Source organism: Cyprinus carpio, chromosome B23 (assembly GCF_018340385.1).
Source record: "Cyprinus carpio isolate SPL01 chromosome B23, ASM1834038v1, whole genome shotgun sequence".
Classification (NCBI taxonomy): Eukaryota; Metazoa; Chordata; class Actinopteri; order Cypriniformes; family Cyprinidae; genus Cyprinus; species Cyprinus carpio.
The window spans coordinates 13,428,823-13,449,553 of NC_056619.1; the positions used below are offsets into that span (position 1 = coordinate 13,428,823).

The following is a 20,731-nucleotide window of genomic DNA, read 5'->3' on the forward strand; positions in this document are numbered from 1 at the left end:
CTGAACTTACATAGGCTCAAGCTTTACTATTAGCTCAAATTACCTCATATTACAGTGAAACGTCAGCATTTGGGGAATACAGAGGATTACAGAATTTCATGACTTCATTGTGGTTTGTTGGAAATTCTTGTTATTCCTAGTTTAAATGGATTAATCAACAGAAATCAAAACTTTAAAAGAGTATTTCACACAAAAAAAATCATTATTTACTCTATTTACTCATTCTTATGTGTTATAAAACCCATTTGCTGTTATTTTCCACGAATCTTCGTGCTATGCTTTACTATAGTGACTACATTTGTTCATGTACTGATCACAGTCATGTGGACATTAAATTTTGCAGTATAAAAGCTACTATATGACATCAAAAGGAATTTGGAATATATTGCCTATGTGTCATATGGGCACCTTCGTGGTGCTTTTATGCCATTTTTGTCATTTTTCAAGCACAAAAAGGTGAGTATGGCTAAGTCTTCCAAAGTCATATAATGGCTTTTTGTTGTGATGAACAATGAAATTTGAGACAATATGCATATCTATCAAATCCTGCAAAGACTTCAGGTGATGCTAACTTTGGATCGACATACAAAACTGTTAAATAATATCCTTACGTTGTAAAACTACCCTTATACTGTAATCATTACCATTGCTGCCTAACACATTTGTTTTGTCTGCTTAACTGAATACATAATGTTAACTAACCATAACTTGTATTTTATTACTGCCATATGGACATTACTTTGATACACTCATCTGTGGCTAATAATAAAATTCTTCCCAAATGTAACATTAAAACAAGCATTTTCGATACAGCTGCTTTGAAACAATGTGTATTGTGAATATATGCTGCACATGGTGCAGGTCAGACATCATTGTTTGTCTCATGACTTAATGTCATTTCAATATGTTGTCTAACATCTTTAATATTTTGCTATTTAAAGTCATGATTAAATGGAAATAGCGACATTTCCCTATTGTGTCATATATCCAAGTAAAAAGGATTCTTAAAAAGACAAAATCTAAGGCAATGAATTGGTCTATCCGTCAGTTGTTGATTGGATGGAGGCAAATCTGAATGGCAGCTTGCAGTGTATTGTAAGAAAGGGGCGGGGTTTATACAAACAAAGTAATTGGAGAAGTCTGACATACATCATCAGAATTATGAGGTCAAACATTTTTTTTAAATGAAATATATGCACAGGTGAAATGTTCACCATAAGATCAATAATGTGCACAGAGTAAACAGATGAATTTGAATATTAATATACCATGCATTCAACACAATAGTGTTGAATACAGTCCTGTGAGGGGCATTTCATTTAACGGCTAGAGCTGAATATAATCAGACCTCAATTAAGCGCCTGTTAAATCTGTCTCCCCTCCAGCTGCCCATTCAGTCCCCTGTCGGGCAGGCGGTTTGCCCCTGACCCATCGCCCCGTGTCCAGGGTCATACACCAGCGCTCAGCAGCGTGACAGCCCACTGTGTGCTGCCCCATTAATTAACACATTTCCCTCTCTCTCTCCGCCACCTTCATCACAGGAAGTATGCCTGGCCTGCTCATATCATATATCACATGAGAAGAGGGACTTTCCGCACTCGTATACTCCAATATGCTTCATTTCAAGTGGCCTTTTATGTATTTAATATGTTTTAAGTGCTGCATATTTTCCTGGAAGCTTCGGGAGGATATAAGTCTAAATTCACTTATCTGTTTAGGCCATGCATCTGAGAATGTATGCACACTGGTGGGCCGATGCCTTGTTGTACGTTGATTTATTTCCATACGTGTAGCTGATCATTCTGAAGTCCTCTGTCATCTCCTGGGTTGTATCAGACTTCAACAAATAGCCCATGGATGTTATTTTGAGTGGTGCAGGTGGGCTTGATTTTGCTCGCAGCAGCTCTATGATGGGCTAATTGGTTTAGCAGGTTGGGTCCTGAGACGGCCAAAGGGCAGCGGGGCATAGCGAGCCACAACGTGAACCTGATGTTCAGGAGGATGCTTTGTTTCAGTCTGCAGTTGAGGAGCATGTGGCAGGCAGAGAAACCTCTGCGTACAGCGTCTCTGACCCTCTTTTTCTCCTTTCACACACACTTTTTTTTTACTCTGCCTCCACCCCTTCTATCCGGTTGCTTCACACTGGTTTTGAAACAGGGTTGAATGACTCTGACTTTAACCTATCACTTATACAATGGTTCAGTTATTATTAATAGTCTTTTTTTGTTGTTGTTAATAGGTATATATGTGTATACATATATGTAAATAATATATTTAATTTTATTCATTTATTTTTTGCTTTCTGTGGTAATCAGCATGACACCATGACTTTGTGTACAGATGGCTTTATGTGCAGATTTCTATGAAAATAACTGAAAAAATCAATAGAATATTTTAAATTATTGCGTTATAATTAGGTTTTATTTTTTTATTTTTACTTTAGATAAAATGTGAAGGGTGCAGAAACATTGAGTAATATTTGTAAACTGAATATTTTATTGTGCATCATTAAGCAGTACATCTGTCTTCAACATTGATCAGCAAATTCAAAAAATCAGCAGATCAGCAAATTAGACTGATTTCTGAAGGATTATGTGACACTGAAGACCCGAGTAATGGATTCTGACAATAAATTACATTTTAGCACATATTAACATGAAAAGTATGCCAAGTAAGCCTACATAAATGGCTGCCCACTGCTCCAGGTGTGTGTTCCCAGTGTATGTGTGTTCACTGCTGTGTGTGTGCACTTTGGATGGGTTAAATGCAGAGCGTGAATTCTGAGTATGGGTCACCATACTTGGCTGTACGTCACTTTCACTTTACTTTTAATCAAATAAATACAGCCTTGGTGAGCATAAGAGACTTCTTTCAATAAAATCATAATGATTCCAAACATTTTTTTACCAGTAATGTATATATTAAAATATTGTAATTTTTATTATTATTTTCCAGAGTTTACTGGGTTACATTTGCTGTAAACAATATTACACAAAACAAGGACAGACCTTGTAGAGTGTCTAATCTTTCAATCTCTGGGGGCATCTAATATGAGTGTTTATTATTTTAATCATTCATGAGGGTTGAGACTCTGGGATGGCTGAAGGCTCCAGATTAAATTCTCCCTGGGAGCTTGTTATAAAGAAAAGCCTCAGGACAGACAACCCTGGCACTCTCTGAACACCCTCTCTACCACCCGGCTCTGCGCTGTGCCTGTTATTTACCCTGACACTGTTTTCAGCCTAGTAAATGCTCCCTTGGGATGCAGGAAAGGGGTCGTTGTGAAGATATTTAACCCTTATCAAGGATGAGGCCTTGAACTTCGTGTGACATGCAGTGACCAACAATGAATTGAGAAAAACCGATTTACTGCCTATGATAAAGTGGTTTCCATATCTTTTTGCTGATCCTGACTCTCGCTCCTTTCTACCCACCAGGTGATGAGCATCCTCAGCAACCCTAGTGCTGTGGCCCCTCAGCCCCAGCATGAGTTTTCCATCTCCCCCCTGCACAGTGGCCTGGAGGCCTCCAACCCCATCTCAGCCAGCTGCAGCCATCGCTCTGAGCCTATCAAGACTGCTGACAGCCTGCCCTCCTCCCAGTCCTACTGCCCCCCTACGTACAGCACCACCAGCTACAGCGTGGACCCCGTCACTGCGGGCTACCAGTACAGTCAGTACGGCCAGAGTAAGTGCCTCTCTTCTCTTTACTTATAGTAAAAATGTATTACTTTTTTTGTTGCATTTACTCCGACAAACCCATCAGACTCAAGTTGCACATAAGTCCCTTTAGATAAAAGCAGCTTAAATGAGTAAATTTAAAAATGTAACCCTTTCATTTACACCAAACCTGAAATGTGTGACTTTTAACCCCTAATAGTAATTTATTTTTAACATTATACTGCAGTGGTTCTCAACCAGGGGGCCACAGCAAACTTCTTCCAAGAGGACCTCAAGATGACTTAAAATGATTTAAAATAAGACAAAAAAAAAAAAGTTTAAGATAAGCTAAAACAGTTAAACTGACATTTCTTATTTAATTTGTTCCCTCAACAACTGCTGTTGATGTTAATTCAAGAACCAGGACCTTCTTAAAAAGTAGTTCATTTAAAAAGGTCATGTATATCATCCACTTCATCCCTCTGTTTTTATAAACCATATGACTTTTGTTCTTCTATGGAATGCAAAAGAAGAATTTTTAGTTGAATATCCTGAACGTTTTTTCCTCCATGTAATGAAGATCTCTTTACAACTTGTGCACTATAATGCACTACATCCCATATTTTCAAGCCATATGATAGCTTTGTGCGAGAAACAGACCGAAATCTATACATTTTTCTCATGGATTCTCTATAACAGATCTATCAAATGAATCAAATGAGCTAGTACACAAAACTGACCTGAATCATTTGGGTCCCACTTTATATTAAGCAGACTTAACTACTATGTACTTACATTTAAATGAATCAATTTATATACAATGCATTTATTGTGTACATATATGTTTTTACATTGTACTTATATTTTGGAAAATACCTGCATGTAATTACATCTGTAATTATTTTTTGTAATTACATTCATAATTACATTGTTGACCCATCCCTTACACCTTAACCCACCCTTATGCCTACCAATACCATCAACCTGTCCCTAACATTACCCGCCTCAATAGCAGCAAAAGTGTTTTACAATACAGTATGGACACAATAAGTAAATTGTACTTATTTTTTTATGTAAGTACATGGTAGTTACACTCCTAAAAATAAAGGTGCTTAAAAGGTTCTTCACAGCGGTGCCATAGAAGAACCATTTTTGGTTCCACAAAGAAGCATTCAGCCAAGGTTCTTTAAAGAACCATCTCTTTCTTACATTTTTATAATCCACAAAGATACTTTTGTGAAACAGAAAGGTTCTACTGATGTTAAAGGTTCTTTATGAAACCATTTAGACAAAAAAGGTTCTTATATGGCATCGTGAAGCACCTTTATTTTTAAGAGTGTAAAGCCAGGACTAAATTTTTATTTAGAAATTGCTAGTAAATTTCTCAAACAATTACACAGAAATATCCCATTTACCACTTTTATGATACTTTTGTGGCATCGCTTTCTATCATATTGAAACGAGTACCTAGTTATTCATTAAATGATTTACAATTCAGATAATTTACATTCCGTTATTTTAGTTGAGTTTAGTACCGAATCCTAACGTTTGAGGGAACTATTTCTTTTAAGTACTCCCCTTGGTGCAAAATCACCTGTCTAATATTTCATTGAAATTCGGGAGACAGCTTAAGGGTGCACTTTGTAGAGGTGCGTGTGTTGGTTGTGACCGTGAGTGTCAGAGAGCAGATTCGCTGCTCCTCTTAGGGAAGGCAGAGATTCGGTCTGAGGGGGATTTAAGGAGTAAACGGGGCTGACAGGAGAGAAAGGCTTCCTGAGGGAGAGAGGTTAACTGAGCTGTGATTACTCTCTCTGCTAGCTGTCAGCACCAGTGTCTCCTGTACAGACAGCTAGCCCACCCACAGGTATGCGGCTGCTACCGTACGTACCGCGGTTCCCTGACAGCTTCCTTTTTTGCTTTTGCTTACAGACGCTAACGTGCGGCGCTTACTGTCACACTGACAGATGTCTGGCACCATCCGCGCGCACCCTCGCTCTGCCCCGCCTCAACACTTCTGCTAATGATGAATAAAGGAAGGAGAGGTTCAAATAACACCTCCTCGACTGGGGTAATCAAAGGGCCTCCGACCAAAAAACATCAGAGGCTCTTGACATGCCAGCAGCTAATGCCAGCGCGCTAATGCTCGCCTTTTTTATATCCATTAATCGTAGACGTCTCTGTCATGATGCGTTTTGTCATTACTGTTGACGTTTTGATCAAATGATCACTGTGTTTATCGCTTGTCGGAAAAGGAGTGGCTGTGGTCGCAATGCCAAATCCAAAAACACTCCAGTAGCGCAAACCCAGTCCTGTCAATTTCGAAATGCAAAGCCCTCAGGTTTAACCTCCTCCGCTTGACTGTTTTCACTTCCATTTTTTGCATTTCAGCTTTGAGGATGGGGGTGGGAAACGTCCATGCAAATAATTACCTGAAGGTTACAGCTAGCGCTGTGCTAACTTAATAAGTAAACCAATTCCAGTTGGACTCAGTGAGAGAGGCCTTTTCTGTGGCTAGAGGGGTTAATTGGAGCTTCCCCAGTTTTTTGCGCTGCACCACTTCTGTCCTGTCCTTGGTTTGTCCTCGCAACCCCAAATGCGATTCGCTGTCTTTTTCCACCAATCAAATGTCCTTAATGTCTTTAGCGCATGTATTTAAATTGAAACAGTGTGAGAAGGGAGGCAAATCAATGTTGAGGTCCTGGGTTGTGAGCGGGACTCGAGGTGCCCTCTGACCCTGGATCAGCCCGCGGGATAGAGTCGACACGTGCTCCTGATAAAGATCTCCCAGTGAAGCCAGACTCCAGATCAATCCAATGCGAGCCGTGCCCTCAGGTGCTGTGTTAGTCACACCGTTTTGTGTGCTACACCTATCTGGTGGGAATCTCGCTACTCTTTCTGCCGTCTCTCTACTCTCTCTCTATTGCATTTCGCGCAGATGTACAGATACATATCTCGATCAACAGTAACAGTTTTCTCAGGCGTAGAAAATCGAGTGGACTTATTATCTAAATCTACTCAGTAGAGCTGAAAAAGTTTTAGCTTCAACTTTTCTTCCCCAACTGATTGTGTTCAAAAGAACTTGTAGTAAAAAGGCCTGTATTTATTTATTTAAATCTTGTTCATGCCAATTTGGGAGGCTTTTTTAGGAAGATGGATGTATGGAATAGATTGGTGTGGCACAACATAATGTTATATGATGGGAAGTGTGGAATTTTGAGAAGAGGATGAAAGACATAATGAGGAATGTGCTGAGGAATACTCGCTATGACAGGAGTGAGTGACAGTGGGGAACAGGTGCTCTGTGACTCTGGAATCAGCAGTGTGTTTGTGAAAGCTCACAGTGATGTGAACTGTCTGCTCTGAAACTCAACCCAAAACTAAAACCAAAGTAGTATGCTTATACGGATCAATGACAAATAAGGAAAAGTCACCTTTGTATGCATTTTGGTTTTTATACATTAAAAAAAAAAAAGTTTTTTGTTTATTTTGATTCAAAGACTATAAAACATCAAGTGGTATAATCGTTAAGTTAAAAGTAATAAAATATTTCATCATTTTCAAAAAAATTGCTTATATGGATCAATTACAAATAAGATGTCCAAGATGAAAATGTAGAAATATACTTTGTATTCATGTTTATTTCATACATTTTTTGTTACATATTTCATACATTCATACTTAATTTTTTCATTTTAATTCAGATTTAAAGGCTCTAAAAAACTGTCAAGTGGTGTAACCCTGAAGTACAAATTTTCCAGAACTTAACCATTATTTTTTTTAAATTAAGGTGAAAAGTTAATATATATAGAAAATAAATATATCTACTTAAAACAAACAAACAAAAAATATTTTAGTTATACCACACTAATTTCAATAGGCTGACAAAGTTTTTTTTTTTTTAATATTGATAATACTTAATTTTTTTATTGCTTAAATTTACAAAGCTATAACAGTATATTTAGATATTAATTTTAGATAGATTATGCCATATGGCATTTTTCTTTCTTTCTTTTATTGAGACCAGTCTGTTACACCACTAAGACCTTTTTTATTTTAAGTGGCGAAAAAAAAGAACACATGTATTTAATTGTCTGTATGAACTCATGTACTTTATGTATGATAAAACTATAATAATTTTAGACCGATTATGCCAATCAGTTTTTTTTTTTAGAAAAAAGATGGTTTTATAATTATGTTTGTTATTATAAATGTGGTTGTTCCTATTTGCAATTACGATTACTCCTTGTTTACATGTTTCATTTTATTTTGCTCATGTTTAGTTTATGTTTAGCTCATTAACTACAAGGCCTTGCTTTGTAGCATTTCTGATGGATATACACAGAGAGATAACATATATACATATATAACATATACATATGTGTGTGTGTGTGTGTGTGTATATATATGTATATATGTAAAATATATATATATATATATATATATATATATATATATACATATACATATATAATCTATAATATAACAAAAATATTATAATTTTAGACAAATTACGCCAAACAATATACTATATTATTACAAATGTTATGTTAACATATTTACTGTTGAACTGGTGTGTTCAAGTAACTGTCTGTATGAAGTGCATGTACTTCACAGATCCAGGCAAAACTGGCACTGTTGCATATTATTTTCATATCACTGAGAAATGAATGAATTATTTTCTTCTTTGTGTGTAGCTGCGGTGGATTACCTGGCTAAGAATGTGAGCTTGTCCACACAGAGAAGGATGAAGCTCGGCGAGCACTCAGCTGTGCTCGGACTGCTACAGGTGGAGACGGGACAGGCGTATTGATGCATTTCGAACTGAACATCCACTCATCTGTTTCACCAGCATCCCTCCGTTCTTTCTGCAGCACCAACATGTGGTCCATCTGACTAGGAGTGAATGAGTTAGAAAATTAGGGGCTTTATTAGTTTTTGTAAGTATTGGAGTTTGAATACAAAAGCCATTCCACATAAAAACAGACACTATTGTGCCACATCTCCTTACTCATCCCGATCCTTTCTCTCTTTCACAACAAAGAGACCCTTTCAGGGCTTCAGAAAGAAACCGAGGGAAAATGAGCATCAATTGTCTGAGCCCAAATCACTAAAGCCCTGCCCGTCAGCATCCAGTGTTAGCACACATAGGCTACAGCTGCAGCTGTTGCCCATTCCAAACTGTTCGGACCATGTTGTTTATAGAAAACAATGGTATTATAATTATATTTGTTATTATAAATGTGGTTGTTCCTATTGCTGTTGCATTTACTATTGTAATTACTCTTTGTTTACATGTTTCATTTGTATTTTTCTCATGTTTAGTTCCTGTTTCTATTTTAACCACAGGGCCTTGCTTTGTAACATTACATTTCTGATGGATATACACAGAGAGATGCTGACATTCCACAAAACCTGGGCTAGTCAATGTGTTTCATCTGGGTTGGTGGAGCCTTGATATGGGGCAAAAAAGCAGTCTGTGACCTGCTTTATATGGGTGGAAAGTGTTTTAGGGTTATCAGTGTTATTTATGATGATTTTGTCTTAAAAACATACACTGTTTTGAAATGATGATGACCAAATGACAAAAATACATTGTTTTCATTATAGTATTTTTTTTTTTTAAATGAACACAGGCTAATTCTTATCTGTGGTCACTATAATTACCATTATAATGAGCCCTTATGGGCAAATGCCAATTTTAGCATTCTATGGCTTTTGATATACTTTCCCATATGCTTCTTTGCTATTCATGGAAAGTCTAGCTTACGATTTCAGATTTCAGATATTAGCCATTGAATAGCCGAAGGGCGATTTGTGAATTTATGTTTCAGAAGTTTTGGCAGAGGATGCACTAAATTGGTAGCACTTGTTTATTCATGGAAATGAATTTGTCTCTGTGGTCACTGTAAAATGAACTGTAGAATGGGAATCCGATTTTTCACAGTTTGTTGAGAGTTTGTTTTCCTGTAAGTCTTATACCATTTACATAGGTAAAAAGTGTGATGGTCTCTGAATAATTGTCTTGAAGAAGAAAAAAATCTCCAGAATTTTACATTGAGAGATGGAATATATGACCACATTTATGGATTCTGTGTTTACATGTAATGTTTGCCTCAATGGCTCCTTATTCCACATTTCTCAACAGTGTTTTTAACCTCAGAGGCTAAGATGAACTGAAACTAAACTGTGCTCCAGTCTGCCCTAAAATGCCATATATATTCAGGACAATAACTGAAACATGAACACGTGAACATGTGCCAACTTAAGACTGAGGACATTTCCATTTTAACACTTACAATATTTTGTAGTAAATGAAAAAGACAAAAAAGAAATGTGAAGAAAAAAAAATCATGTTTTTAGTGTGTAGCACTCATTTCTACTGCAAGGATTAATCTACCTTTGGGATATTTGAAGCACTATCCAACGGGACGATACACTTTTCCCAAATCTCTTTTCAACCTCAGTTGCTCTTTATTCTTTCATTGTTTACCTTTTTGCGCATATGTAATTTTCTTTGATATATTTCTGTTCAGCATGTGTGTATATTATCATGGCATAATTTATTCAGCTGTATGAAATACTAGCGTAGTGGGAACTTGTATTGGCATTTACTACCTTCAGCCTGTTGGTGTCTTTACTGTAGCACTGGCATATCTGTTATGGATTAAAGCTCAAAAAAGTGGACAAAGAAACACAGATTGCTTCTTTTTTCTTCTCAACACCCACTATATGGATCATGCAATAGTCAAATATATGCTCATGGGGCATATATGTTAAAATATGTTTTCTATTTAAAAACACTCAAACATTTTACTACACATTTAATAGTTGACTCAGTGATGATATATGGCCTAAAGAAGTATCGTGTAGGCCTGCTTTACAATAAATTTACGAAGAGCTTTTTAATCTGAAATGCTCATTTTCTGCAATACTTAAAACATGAAAATATATTGGCATTTATCATATACATGTACACTCTTTTCATTGCTTTGATGTTGCTGTCAACTATAATCATGATTTAATCCCCATCTTAACAATGCTGTATTTTTATAGCCACTTTGAAGTCAATAGCATCATGACAGTTGTGGTGATTTAAGATACTAAAAATATCAGTTTCCAGTAATTGAGTTGCGCTGGAAGTGAATAGAGTGAAGTGTTGCAGACAGTGTCACAACAGAGACTCTCAGAGCACTGCATTCACAGAAGAGCTGCAGGGCCTGAGGGAATTTACTGCGTTTCTTATGGGGGCACTGAAGGCTGGGCACTGAATACCAGCCAATGTGTAATGGCATTAACGGCCCAAGATGCGGGCGTTCGTTGCACCTCCCCTCAAAACGAGCACCTCTCTGATGATGGATTAACTCTCAGTGTTTAATTAAGATCTTTAAAGGAACATACATTGTAAACAAGTTTTAGTGCGGCCATCTGGGTTCATTCAACGCATTCACACAGTGAGGGAATCTTTCTGGAATGTGATTTTGCACTGACGAATCCTCTTTATGATTCAGCTGTCCTCAATGTGATGTCATAAAATATCATTTCAGATATTTCCAATATTACTGTTAGGGGAGCAGCTGCTGGGATGATCTCATAAACAGTCAAATTTGCTGCTTGGATGGTCATGACAGTTATTTGTCCTTTGACAGTCATAGACGCTAAACATATTTTTAGTATTTATTTATTATACTGTATATTATTTAGATATATTTATTGTTATAGAAAAAGACATCTAAGGAAATTTGTGAATGTGATACGGAAAGAAAGAATGAAACACTGAAGACACATTTATTATATTTGGACTATATTATATACTATATTACATTTAAATTTTTGCCGATAATCTAATCAGTATTTGATGTCTGAAATTTGTCATACATACATGGCAAATTATATTATATTTATTTAATATGTTTATATTTATTAATAAATAATCTAGTATGTTACATTAAATATTATATTTTTATTAATAGGCCTAATATAATGAATTAATAACATTACATTATATTTGATTATTTATTAAACAAATTAAAATAATATTATAATTACAATATAATTATTTATATAATTTATTATTATATTTTAATTATATTTTATTTTTTATTGATATTATATTGTAATAATTTGTCACTGTAAAATGAACTGTAGAATAGGAATCAGATTTTTCACAGTTTGTTGAAAGAAGTGGACTTTTACTGTAAGTCTTATGCCATTTTCATAGGTAAAAAGTGTGATGGTCTCTGAATAATTGCCTTGAAGAAGAAAAAAAAATCTCCAAAATGTTACATTGAGAGATGGAATATATGACCACATTTATGGATTCCGTGTTTACATTTAATGTTTGCCTCAATGTCTCCTTATTCCACGTTTCTCAACAATGTTTTGAACCTCAGAGACAATTTCTGTGGCTAAGATGAACTGAAACTAAACTGTTTCCACTGTAAACAAATTCAAGTAATATTGGAAATGTCTGAAATGACATTTTATGGCCACATTTCAACGAGGACAGCTGAATCATGCGCCATTATTTTCCAAATATTATTATGAACATAAACTAAAAAATCGAATAACTCAATTAAAATAAATATATCATTTTAAATCATAATAAATAAATAAATAAATAGCCTAGGTGACTAAATAAGTGAAATAAATAGATGAATTAATAACCACTATCATCAATAAAATTAAAGTGACTTTGCAGTGAGGGGAAATTTAAAGAATTTCTGGGACGCGGTGCTTTCATGATAATGAGTATTTTGGGTCACTCACACGTTGCTATTTGGAGGTAGGAACATGCCACGAGGTACAGACTGATTAAAACATGTCTGAAGAATTCACCACGACACCCCCATCCCTTCCTTTGACTGTTATTATTATGTTTTAGAAACTCTGTGGTGTCAACCTCTCGAAAACGTAACAAAGAAAGCACTTACAAAGCCTAACATCTCCTTAAATCCCATAATTATTCCAGGATACATTATGTACCTGAGCCCGGGTGTCTGATCTTCACCGAAGGGATTCCACATTCCTACAATCAGCTTACACCGACAGATCGCATGATTGCCTAATAACCCGGATCGGTAAGTAGAGCGCTTAGCAGAAGATTGTTACAGAGAGAAGAATGTATCCCTTTGACAGACTCCATTGTTCGACATATAGCCTACTGCTTCTGCGAAGCATTATACTCATCTAAAATGGATTTTTTTTTTTTTTTGTACAGATGTCAATAGGGTAAGACAATTTTATTTCTCCTCGCAATTCACACGAAGTTTCCCTTTTTAAACCCAGTCTTTCATTTGCTGTCTCTAGGCACCTAATACAAGATTATAGTCCCCCATAGTAACCCTGGCATCCCTCAACCAAGCCTCGGTGTGCCCCTCCTTGCCCTCAGACTCTAATCTCCACACTCCAGCATCACTGCAAAATTAAGCTGTGAGAGAGCTGGGAGTCATTTTAACCCCACTCGGTCTAAAAGGCTCTCAGTGCACACTATTGAAAATAAAAAAAAATCTGGGTGCAGTCAACATTTTTTCCCTACCGATATGTCTCATTCGTATCTCTCTTTAATGTCGTACGTCGTCTATTTCTTGCGTCCTCCATGCCATCTCACCTCAAGGCGGGATTTCAAGGTGAACATGCGGATATAAATCCAAGAGATAAGTCGCGGAGCCTGTTTACAGGTTGCTCGCGAAATCTACAGTCGGCTTGCGGACTTATTCATATAATAATCCAAAATGGAGGCGAAATACTACAGAATGAAAATAATGAGCAGGCGCTGCTGCATTCTGTGGAGAGATACATACATAAACCTTCTTTTTGAAAGCAGTCAGCTCTTAACAAAGCGTGACGCCTGGGTATAGACTCTAATACACAAAGACAATTTTTCGAGATAATAGCCTATCACGCAGGATACAATTTAAATTAAAAAATGCAATTTTCACCTTGAAATGAACAAATGATTACAATTTCTATACAAATTAAGGCATTCAGGCAGCGCCTTGGTGCACAGCTCAGGCCATGAAACCTGACATAATTACCATGAAATACATTCTCAAATATTTGTATTTTGTCCATAGCTTTAAAACATGCCAGTCTGCCGCCTTCTGATCTCACCTTCTGGGGGAAACAGAAAAAAAAGAGTGGAAATCATCTAAGATGAAAAGCCCTTCAACAGGCAAGATAAAAATGTGTAAAAAAGGGATAGGGGGAAAATAAAACAAACAGTAAATTGCTGCCGTTCAGCCTGACAGCCCCTGGAGTTATCTCTAAAAGCCAAATTACTGAGTCTTATCATGGGAATCATATCTAATGGTTATCTACTCAGATGTTTCTCTCTCTCCCTCCTCTCTGCACCCCCTGTTCTTTGGCAGAGATTGCATTTATTTATGATTAGGAATATCTTTAGAAGAAAAGATGTTAACTTGTACATTTCGTTTGGAAAGTTATGGTGAATTGCAAGTGGTACAAAAGAACGAGGCATGTAATTCAGAGGTGAGCACAACCTCTGAGGATGATGGCAGAGATGCATGCCAATGACCAGGTGGTAGCTAAATGCAAATATTTCAAATACAGGCACAGGAAATATTATTTATATCATAACACATAGAATTATTGGGTATTATATTATATTATATTATATTATATTATATTATATTATATTATATTATATTATATTATATTATATTATTATCTATAATATTCTTACACATTATCTTACACAATATATATATATATATGCTTATAAATAGAAACATTTTAATAATATAATGTAGGTGAATATGCATAGACATAAATAGACAGATAAATATCTGGCTTCTGAGATATAGGGATTTATATTTGAATATATTAACCTATTTATTAAAATTATATGTATATTTATTATAATGTAAAATATAATATAACTTATTATAATAGGCTGATAAAGACAAATAGTCATATAGTGATCACCCCAAAACAAAATGAGTGTGCTGCTGTACTGTATTATAGTATTTCTTCTCCAAGCAAATTGAAACATATATTACAACACCGCTTCACATACAACATATGGCCTTGTTGACCTTTTCCCAGATAGCTTTGCTCCTCACATAGTTCTGAATATTGGAAAAGGAGAAGAGCGCAGTTGTCTAGCTTGAATGATGGAGGGTCTTGTGGATTTGCTCTCTCTCTTCTTCTCAGCAGACATGTGAAGGCTTGTTTATGCCTAGGGAAGACCTTAACAATGCTAGGAGAGAACTTGTAAAGACTTTTCCCTTCCTTACCTCCCCTCCCATTCCTCTATCTATCTCTGTGCATTGTCTGCCTGAGAGGCGCACATCAGATTTCAACACTTGACCTCATAATGCTGGAGGTCAGCGCCACACCAGCAGCAATTTCACACACAAGATGAAAGGGAAATTAACATTGAAGTTGTTTGAGGCGGCAGCTCTGGGCTCTGGCCAGCTCAGGCGGCAGTCTCCTAACCCTACCACACTGTGAGCCACAAAGAGGGCGAGAGAAGAACAGGGCTGCTGGAAGCTGGAGGAATGCAGACGTCCTCCCGCTGGAGGCTTAGCCCCTGACCACCTCAACTCAAGGACCAGAAGGCTAAAGAGACCGAAGGAGAACACAGCGCTGCGGCATATCAGAAACAAGGTATTAAAAACAGGGCTTTGTGACCTTCAATTTCAGCCAAGCCATGTTTTTGATGGTCTCCTGTGGAAATTAAATTTTAGTTTTATACTTTGACATGTGCATGTGGAAAAAAAGAAAAGTGTGTTTTATATTTTTGCAAATGTTTTTTAAATCCTCACACTGATATATATAAAAAAGACTTAAATGCATGATGTAATAAAGACAATTATGATTAACATAAAACACTAAACAACAAAAGTTGATATTGAACCTTCAAAAAAATCTCAAAATGATTTTTCTTCTCTTCTCCATTCACATCAGGCAGGTGGATTTTTTTGCATTTCTGAGCTGCAAGATGGATAAACTAAAAAGTTCATTACATTGGTAAAGTGTTACTAATCACATGTACCTGCCACTGTGCACCTCCGAAAATCTAATGTGACACACTGAGATGGAAAATCTATTCTATTCGTCAGCATCCCTGACTGTGTTACCGGTGCTCAATGGTAATTTCCCTCACCTTAACCAACCCTCCCCCAAAAACAATTTACAGTTCTGTTGCCATTATGTCCTACCAAGACCAGTGCAGATTCAGTCATGACCTTCATATTATGTGAAAATTGGACTTTGCGAACTTGACACAAGTGGGGGAGAGCAGGCAGAATTGCTTTTTGCTCAAAAAGCCCAGCATGAGTTCTTCAATGTTTGTTTCTGTGAATTGTGGGGACTTTCCATAGACTTCTATTACTTTTATACTGACCAAACAATATTTTCTATCCCCTAACCCAACCCTAACCCTAAACCTACCCCTTACAAAAAACCTGTTTGCATTGTTACACTTTCAGATAAACATCATTTACTATTTTTAATCATTGTCAAAACTTTCAGCTTTTACTATCGTTGTGGGGACATTTGGTCAAGCACACACACACACACACACACACACACACACACAAACTCTCATGGTTGGACACAAAGCAGCAAATTAACATTCAAGTAAAACGTTTTCCACTTGTCTCATTTGGTTCTTTTGATTTATTTAAATTGGAAAAAATAGTACAACCAAATAACCAAATTATTTTAAAATGACTTATTTCATTAAAAAAATTATATTAAAACATCATGCATTAAAACGTTAACATTAAAAATACACTGTAAAAAGTAATAATGTGGATTTTCTTTGTTAAGGTGCTTTTTCTATCAATCCTTATAACTTATGAAACTGAAGTTTTTACATATTAAATATTTTTTTGACTTTTGAATAAAACCAGTTACATTTTTAGGTTTCTCAAAAATACTTTTTTTTTTTTACTATGTAATTTTAAGTTAATTTTTTCATTGACCTATGAAATTGAAGGTAAGTAATTAATTTCCTAAAAGGGAACACTTCACTGTTTTTGTTCCCCTGCATACACATGTTTGTGATATGTTCAGCGCAGACCCAGCTGAGGCTCAAGAACTGTGTCAAACGTCACTGACTGTTTCTGTGTTTCATTTTGTTTTGCCCCCTACAGCACACTCGCATTGTTTATCCTCCAGCATGTTGATTGTTGCTTCTCCAGCTTTCTAATTTAATCAGTAGTCCCATCGGGCTGCAGAAATGAATCAAGCATTTGTTTATCCAACATGTCTGTGCGTTTGACTGATGTTTTGCCTTGTTTGTGTTGTCCCAGAGCTGTGCCCACTTTGTTATTAATTGAGCTCTTTTTGGCCGTCATTTTGCTCTTTTTAATTCCCTTAAAGGAAAGATTCTTCTTTTCAGATCTGCGGCACTGCGGGTCATTAATTATGACGGTAATAAAAGGTGCTTGTGCTGTGCCAGTAAGTCTTTGCCAGTGCAAGGAATCTTTTTCTGTTAACCGAAGGCTTGTCTTTCTTTGCATTCAGGCTGGAGGGACAGTATTGTATGTAGCACCAACAGGCTCTTGGACACTGAGGCCAGTTGCCACATCTTCATGCAATTTACAATACGTGCAGCGACAGTTCTCCAAGCCACATGAGTGTGTTTGTCTTTTTGTGGAGGACATGTTTGAATGGAAGGAAGAATAATTACGACAAGAGGTCCCATACGCCATGTAAAGCCTGCAGTCTGGAGAGATGAAGAGTCTTAAGTATGGTTTTATTTTGCATAGATCTTCATTTCACATTTCTTGCTGAGCCACATTGTTGTGACGTTCTCACAAGCTTTGATTGTGTAAATATTAGATAAAGAATAGAGGTTTACAAGTAATCTTAAGAACATGAATTATCACAAATATAAATACTACTGAAGGCTTACTTGTTAAGCATTTAAAAGCTTAACCTTTATTATTTGTGGATGCAGTGATAGGCGCTATCTTTCTTTATGCGCCTGTATTGTGGTCCTGTAACGGTCTAATGTTGCAATGGTAGACGAATAATTGTAGCAAATATCAGATTGCTGAACGTCATGATTGACCAATAAGAATCAAGTATTTCAGAGCATTCAGATGACTGTTAATGTGCTTTTTCTATTAATTATTATCATTTAATCTAAGGTAGACAATTTTTACATATTAAAATAAATAATGATAAAATAAAAACTTATTTTTGACTTTTGAATAAAACCAGTTAGTCCTGCATTTTGTAGGTTTCTTGACAAAACTTTTTTACTATATAATTTTAAGTTAATTGTTTCATTGACATATGGTATTGAATGTAATTCATTCAAAAGGGAACACTTCACTGTTTTTGTTTTGTCTGTCAAAAAGAAAAGTATAAACATAACATGACAAAAATAAAGCATATGACCTAATTGAAGGTTACTAATTAATTTCCTTAAAGGGAACACTTTGTTTTTGTTTTGTCTGTCTCAAAGAAAAACATGCATGACATGACAATAATAAAGCATACAATTTTCGTGTTCATGCGAAAAACAGCGTGTGCGCGAATTATTTGAGCTGTTAACAGCAACTGTTCACAAAAATGTTTAATTAGTTCTGTTACAAATTGTTTAAAATTGAACCTGTATGGAATTTTTTTTTTTTTTTTTTTTTTTTTTTTTTTTTTTTTTTTTTTTTTTAATAAATTTTTTTTTTTTTATGTGTGCTGAGTCAAATGTAGGTGACGAACCGGAATACACGCAGAGGCAAATGAAAAATGGGTCAATAGTCAGACTAAACCTGGACAAGGGAAATATATACTTTCAGCTTTACCTATTGTTGTCAAAATAGCTATTTCCAAGGGTATGTGTTTGTAAGGCCAAGACCACAGCACGAGTAGTATAATGATTTAGAGTTTATGTAGGCTAGGCCTACTTACGTTTCTCTCTCTCTGTCCCTTACTGCTATCTTAGCAGTAATGACTTTTTATTATGAAAACATATTCAGAATGTCTTGTGGGGGTGTCCTTCATGTTTTGAGAATATGTTAATCCCTGAGACGGCAAATCAGCTGCCGTCTGTCTACTATGCTCAGCACCTGTATTAAATCTATTATGCTCTCTGGAGTCTCATTGGGATGAAAATAAGAAATCCCCCTCTTATTGTCCCTGCGTGCAGTCAGGGGAATAGTGAGTGTCTGCAACAGACCTGTGTTTGGGAAAAGGGCAATTACAAATGAATTTAAAATCTAGACGAAAGTGGGATTACAAGGCCTTATATCAGTTATAGAATTCTCCTCCCTCATTACATTTGCACACACAGGCATTTGGTACTGATCTGAGAATAGCACAGAAGAGGGAGAACATTTTAATTTGAGGGATTAGAGCAACTCAGATCAACCTGATTGTACATGATGCTGTCAAATGTTTCCGAACACAGTGAGATTTAGGCAGCCTACTCATTTCTAAAGAATGACCGGCTCAAATCCAGACATCAGCTCTTTGATGAAAAATATTACAACATGACATTAAGGATATAAAGAGAGATACTTTCAAACTGTTTAGTGCAACAGCTCACACTGTCAAACATCAAATATGTTTAAGAATTTTAACCACCCTTTTCCAGCAGATGACATTCACGTTTTCACATTTTGCAACAGTAATTCAGATGTTTTAATAATATACATAAGCTACATGTAGAAGAAATATATCGTATCACCCATATTCTTTCTGCAAGCATCTATAGTAGATGGTAAGAATTGACTTCTTGATAGTCATCTGAACCATTCACATTCAAATTATTCTTTCAAATGCTGATTCAGTCAAAAAACAAAACAAGTTTGGCCCTGTCCCAAATTGCACCCTAAAGCCTTGTGGTCTTTCTCTAAGTCCACATTTTGTGATGTAATGCCGCTTTGACTATCGGGTAGAAATCTGCTGCAGAGCTTGCCTCAGTGCTGGCTTTGAGGGTGCAAAGGGAGTGCTCAAGAGAACCCTTCTGAAGCAAAAATAACGAATGGGACAACCTACAGTCTTGTGGACTTAATGGGCATGTGTATGCAGTGGCCATTGTAAGTCCGCAAGATTGCAAGTGTCATTTGGGACAAGCCCTTTGAGTCATTGAATATTTTACTCAACTGGTTCATTTAAAAAATAATTGAAAAATGCAACAGCAATGTATGTTGCTTGAAGAGACAGAGAAGCAAAAATAGACCAAGTGCAGTTGGCAATAATGTGTTTAAAATGTAACTTACTCAACATTGACTTAAAATCTTATTATTAAAACTTATTATTAAAAGTTGCAGTATTTTTTTCAAGTTGTTGCAGTGTTTTGTGTTTTTTTTTTTTTTTTTTTGTTCTTTTTTTTTTTTTTTTAGTGTATATATGTCTCTATATTATGTAGATTCACTGAATGGTACATTCTTATGTCTTGGCTACATAAAACAGCAACACAGACAAAATGTGTACAGCTGTAGCAACCATCAAACAGATTTGCCTGTTCAAATTGAGGTGGGATCAACATCACAAATGAAAGCAGAACTTGCAATCCATCAAATTTAAAGGGAACTTGTGCCTCATTATAAATGTTCCTCTAAGCCCTTTGGTACCTCTCTCCTTTGCCTCACTGGGTATTACTTAAAATTATGATCAGAGGCAAGTCCTCAGGTTTCAGGGCATCAAATATGGGGTGGGGGGAAGGGAAAAGAAAAGAACGATAGGGAGAGAGGGCATAAGAAAGAGGGAGCAAGAGAGGAGAGAACACTTTCCCAGGGTTCTGACAACTAGAACAGCTGAGATTCCGTCCTCCCCCATCCTTTAGGCCAGAGACAGCTCATTGTGCCCACAGATGTGTGTGAGGGAAGGTTGTGATGTTGTGCCAGAACGGGGAAAGTTGTGTAATGAGAAAAGTGGGGAGAATGCCCATTCCTGCTTAATGTTTTTTTCTCCCACATGCATAAAGAGAGATTGGCCTAACAGCTGCAGTTCTTCCATGTGTCGGTATGGGTACCCACGCAGCTGGGCTGAAGCTACACTCTCAGTTCTCCTGATGATGGCCCTCAGTCTTTACTCTTTCAGTATGCAGAGATATTTTATGAATGACACGTCAATGATTAGTGTTTTTATAT

At 36.3% G+C, this 20,731-nt stretch overlaps 1 protein-coding gene and 1 long non-coding RNA gene across 5 annotated transcripts in view; one reads left to right on the forward strand and one right to left on the reverse strand.

Annotated features, from left to right (window-relative positions):
- Nucleotides 1-8,492, forward strand: part of LOC109110387 (paired box protein Pax-7-like) — a 51,433-nt gene extending 42,941 nt beyond the window's left edge. For all 4 annotated transcript variants that reach the window (XM_042751178.1, XM_042751176.1, XM_042751180.1 and 1 more), the window contains exons 8-9: nt 3,438-3,687; nt 8,354-8,492. In XM_042751178.1, the coding sequence (XP_042607112.1) occupies nt 3,438-3,687; nt 8,354-8,469 (366 nt within the window). In that variant the 3' untranslated portion in view covers nt 8,470-8,492. The remainder of the gene's footprint in view (nt 1-3,437; nt 3,688-8,353) is intronic.
- The window catches only part of LOC122142000, a 108,097-nt gene that overhangs the window by 41,248 nt on the left and 46,118 nt on the right, over nt 1-20,731 (reverse strand). Inside the window, exon 3 of the long non-coding RNA XR_006158273.1 lies at nt 8,368-8,552. This is a non-coding gene — a long non-coding RNA (uncharacterized LOC122142000). The remainder of the gene's footprint in view (nt 1-8,367; nt 8,553-20,731) is intronic.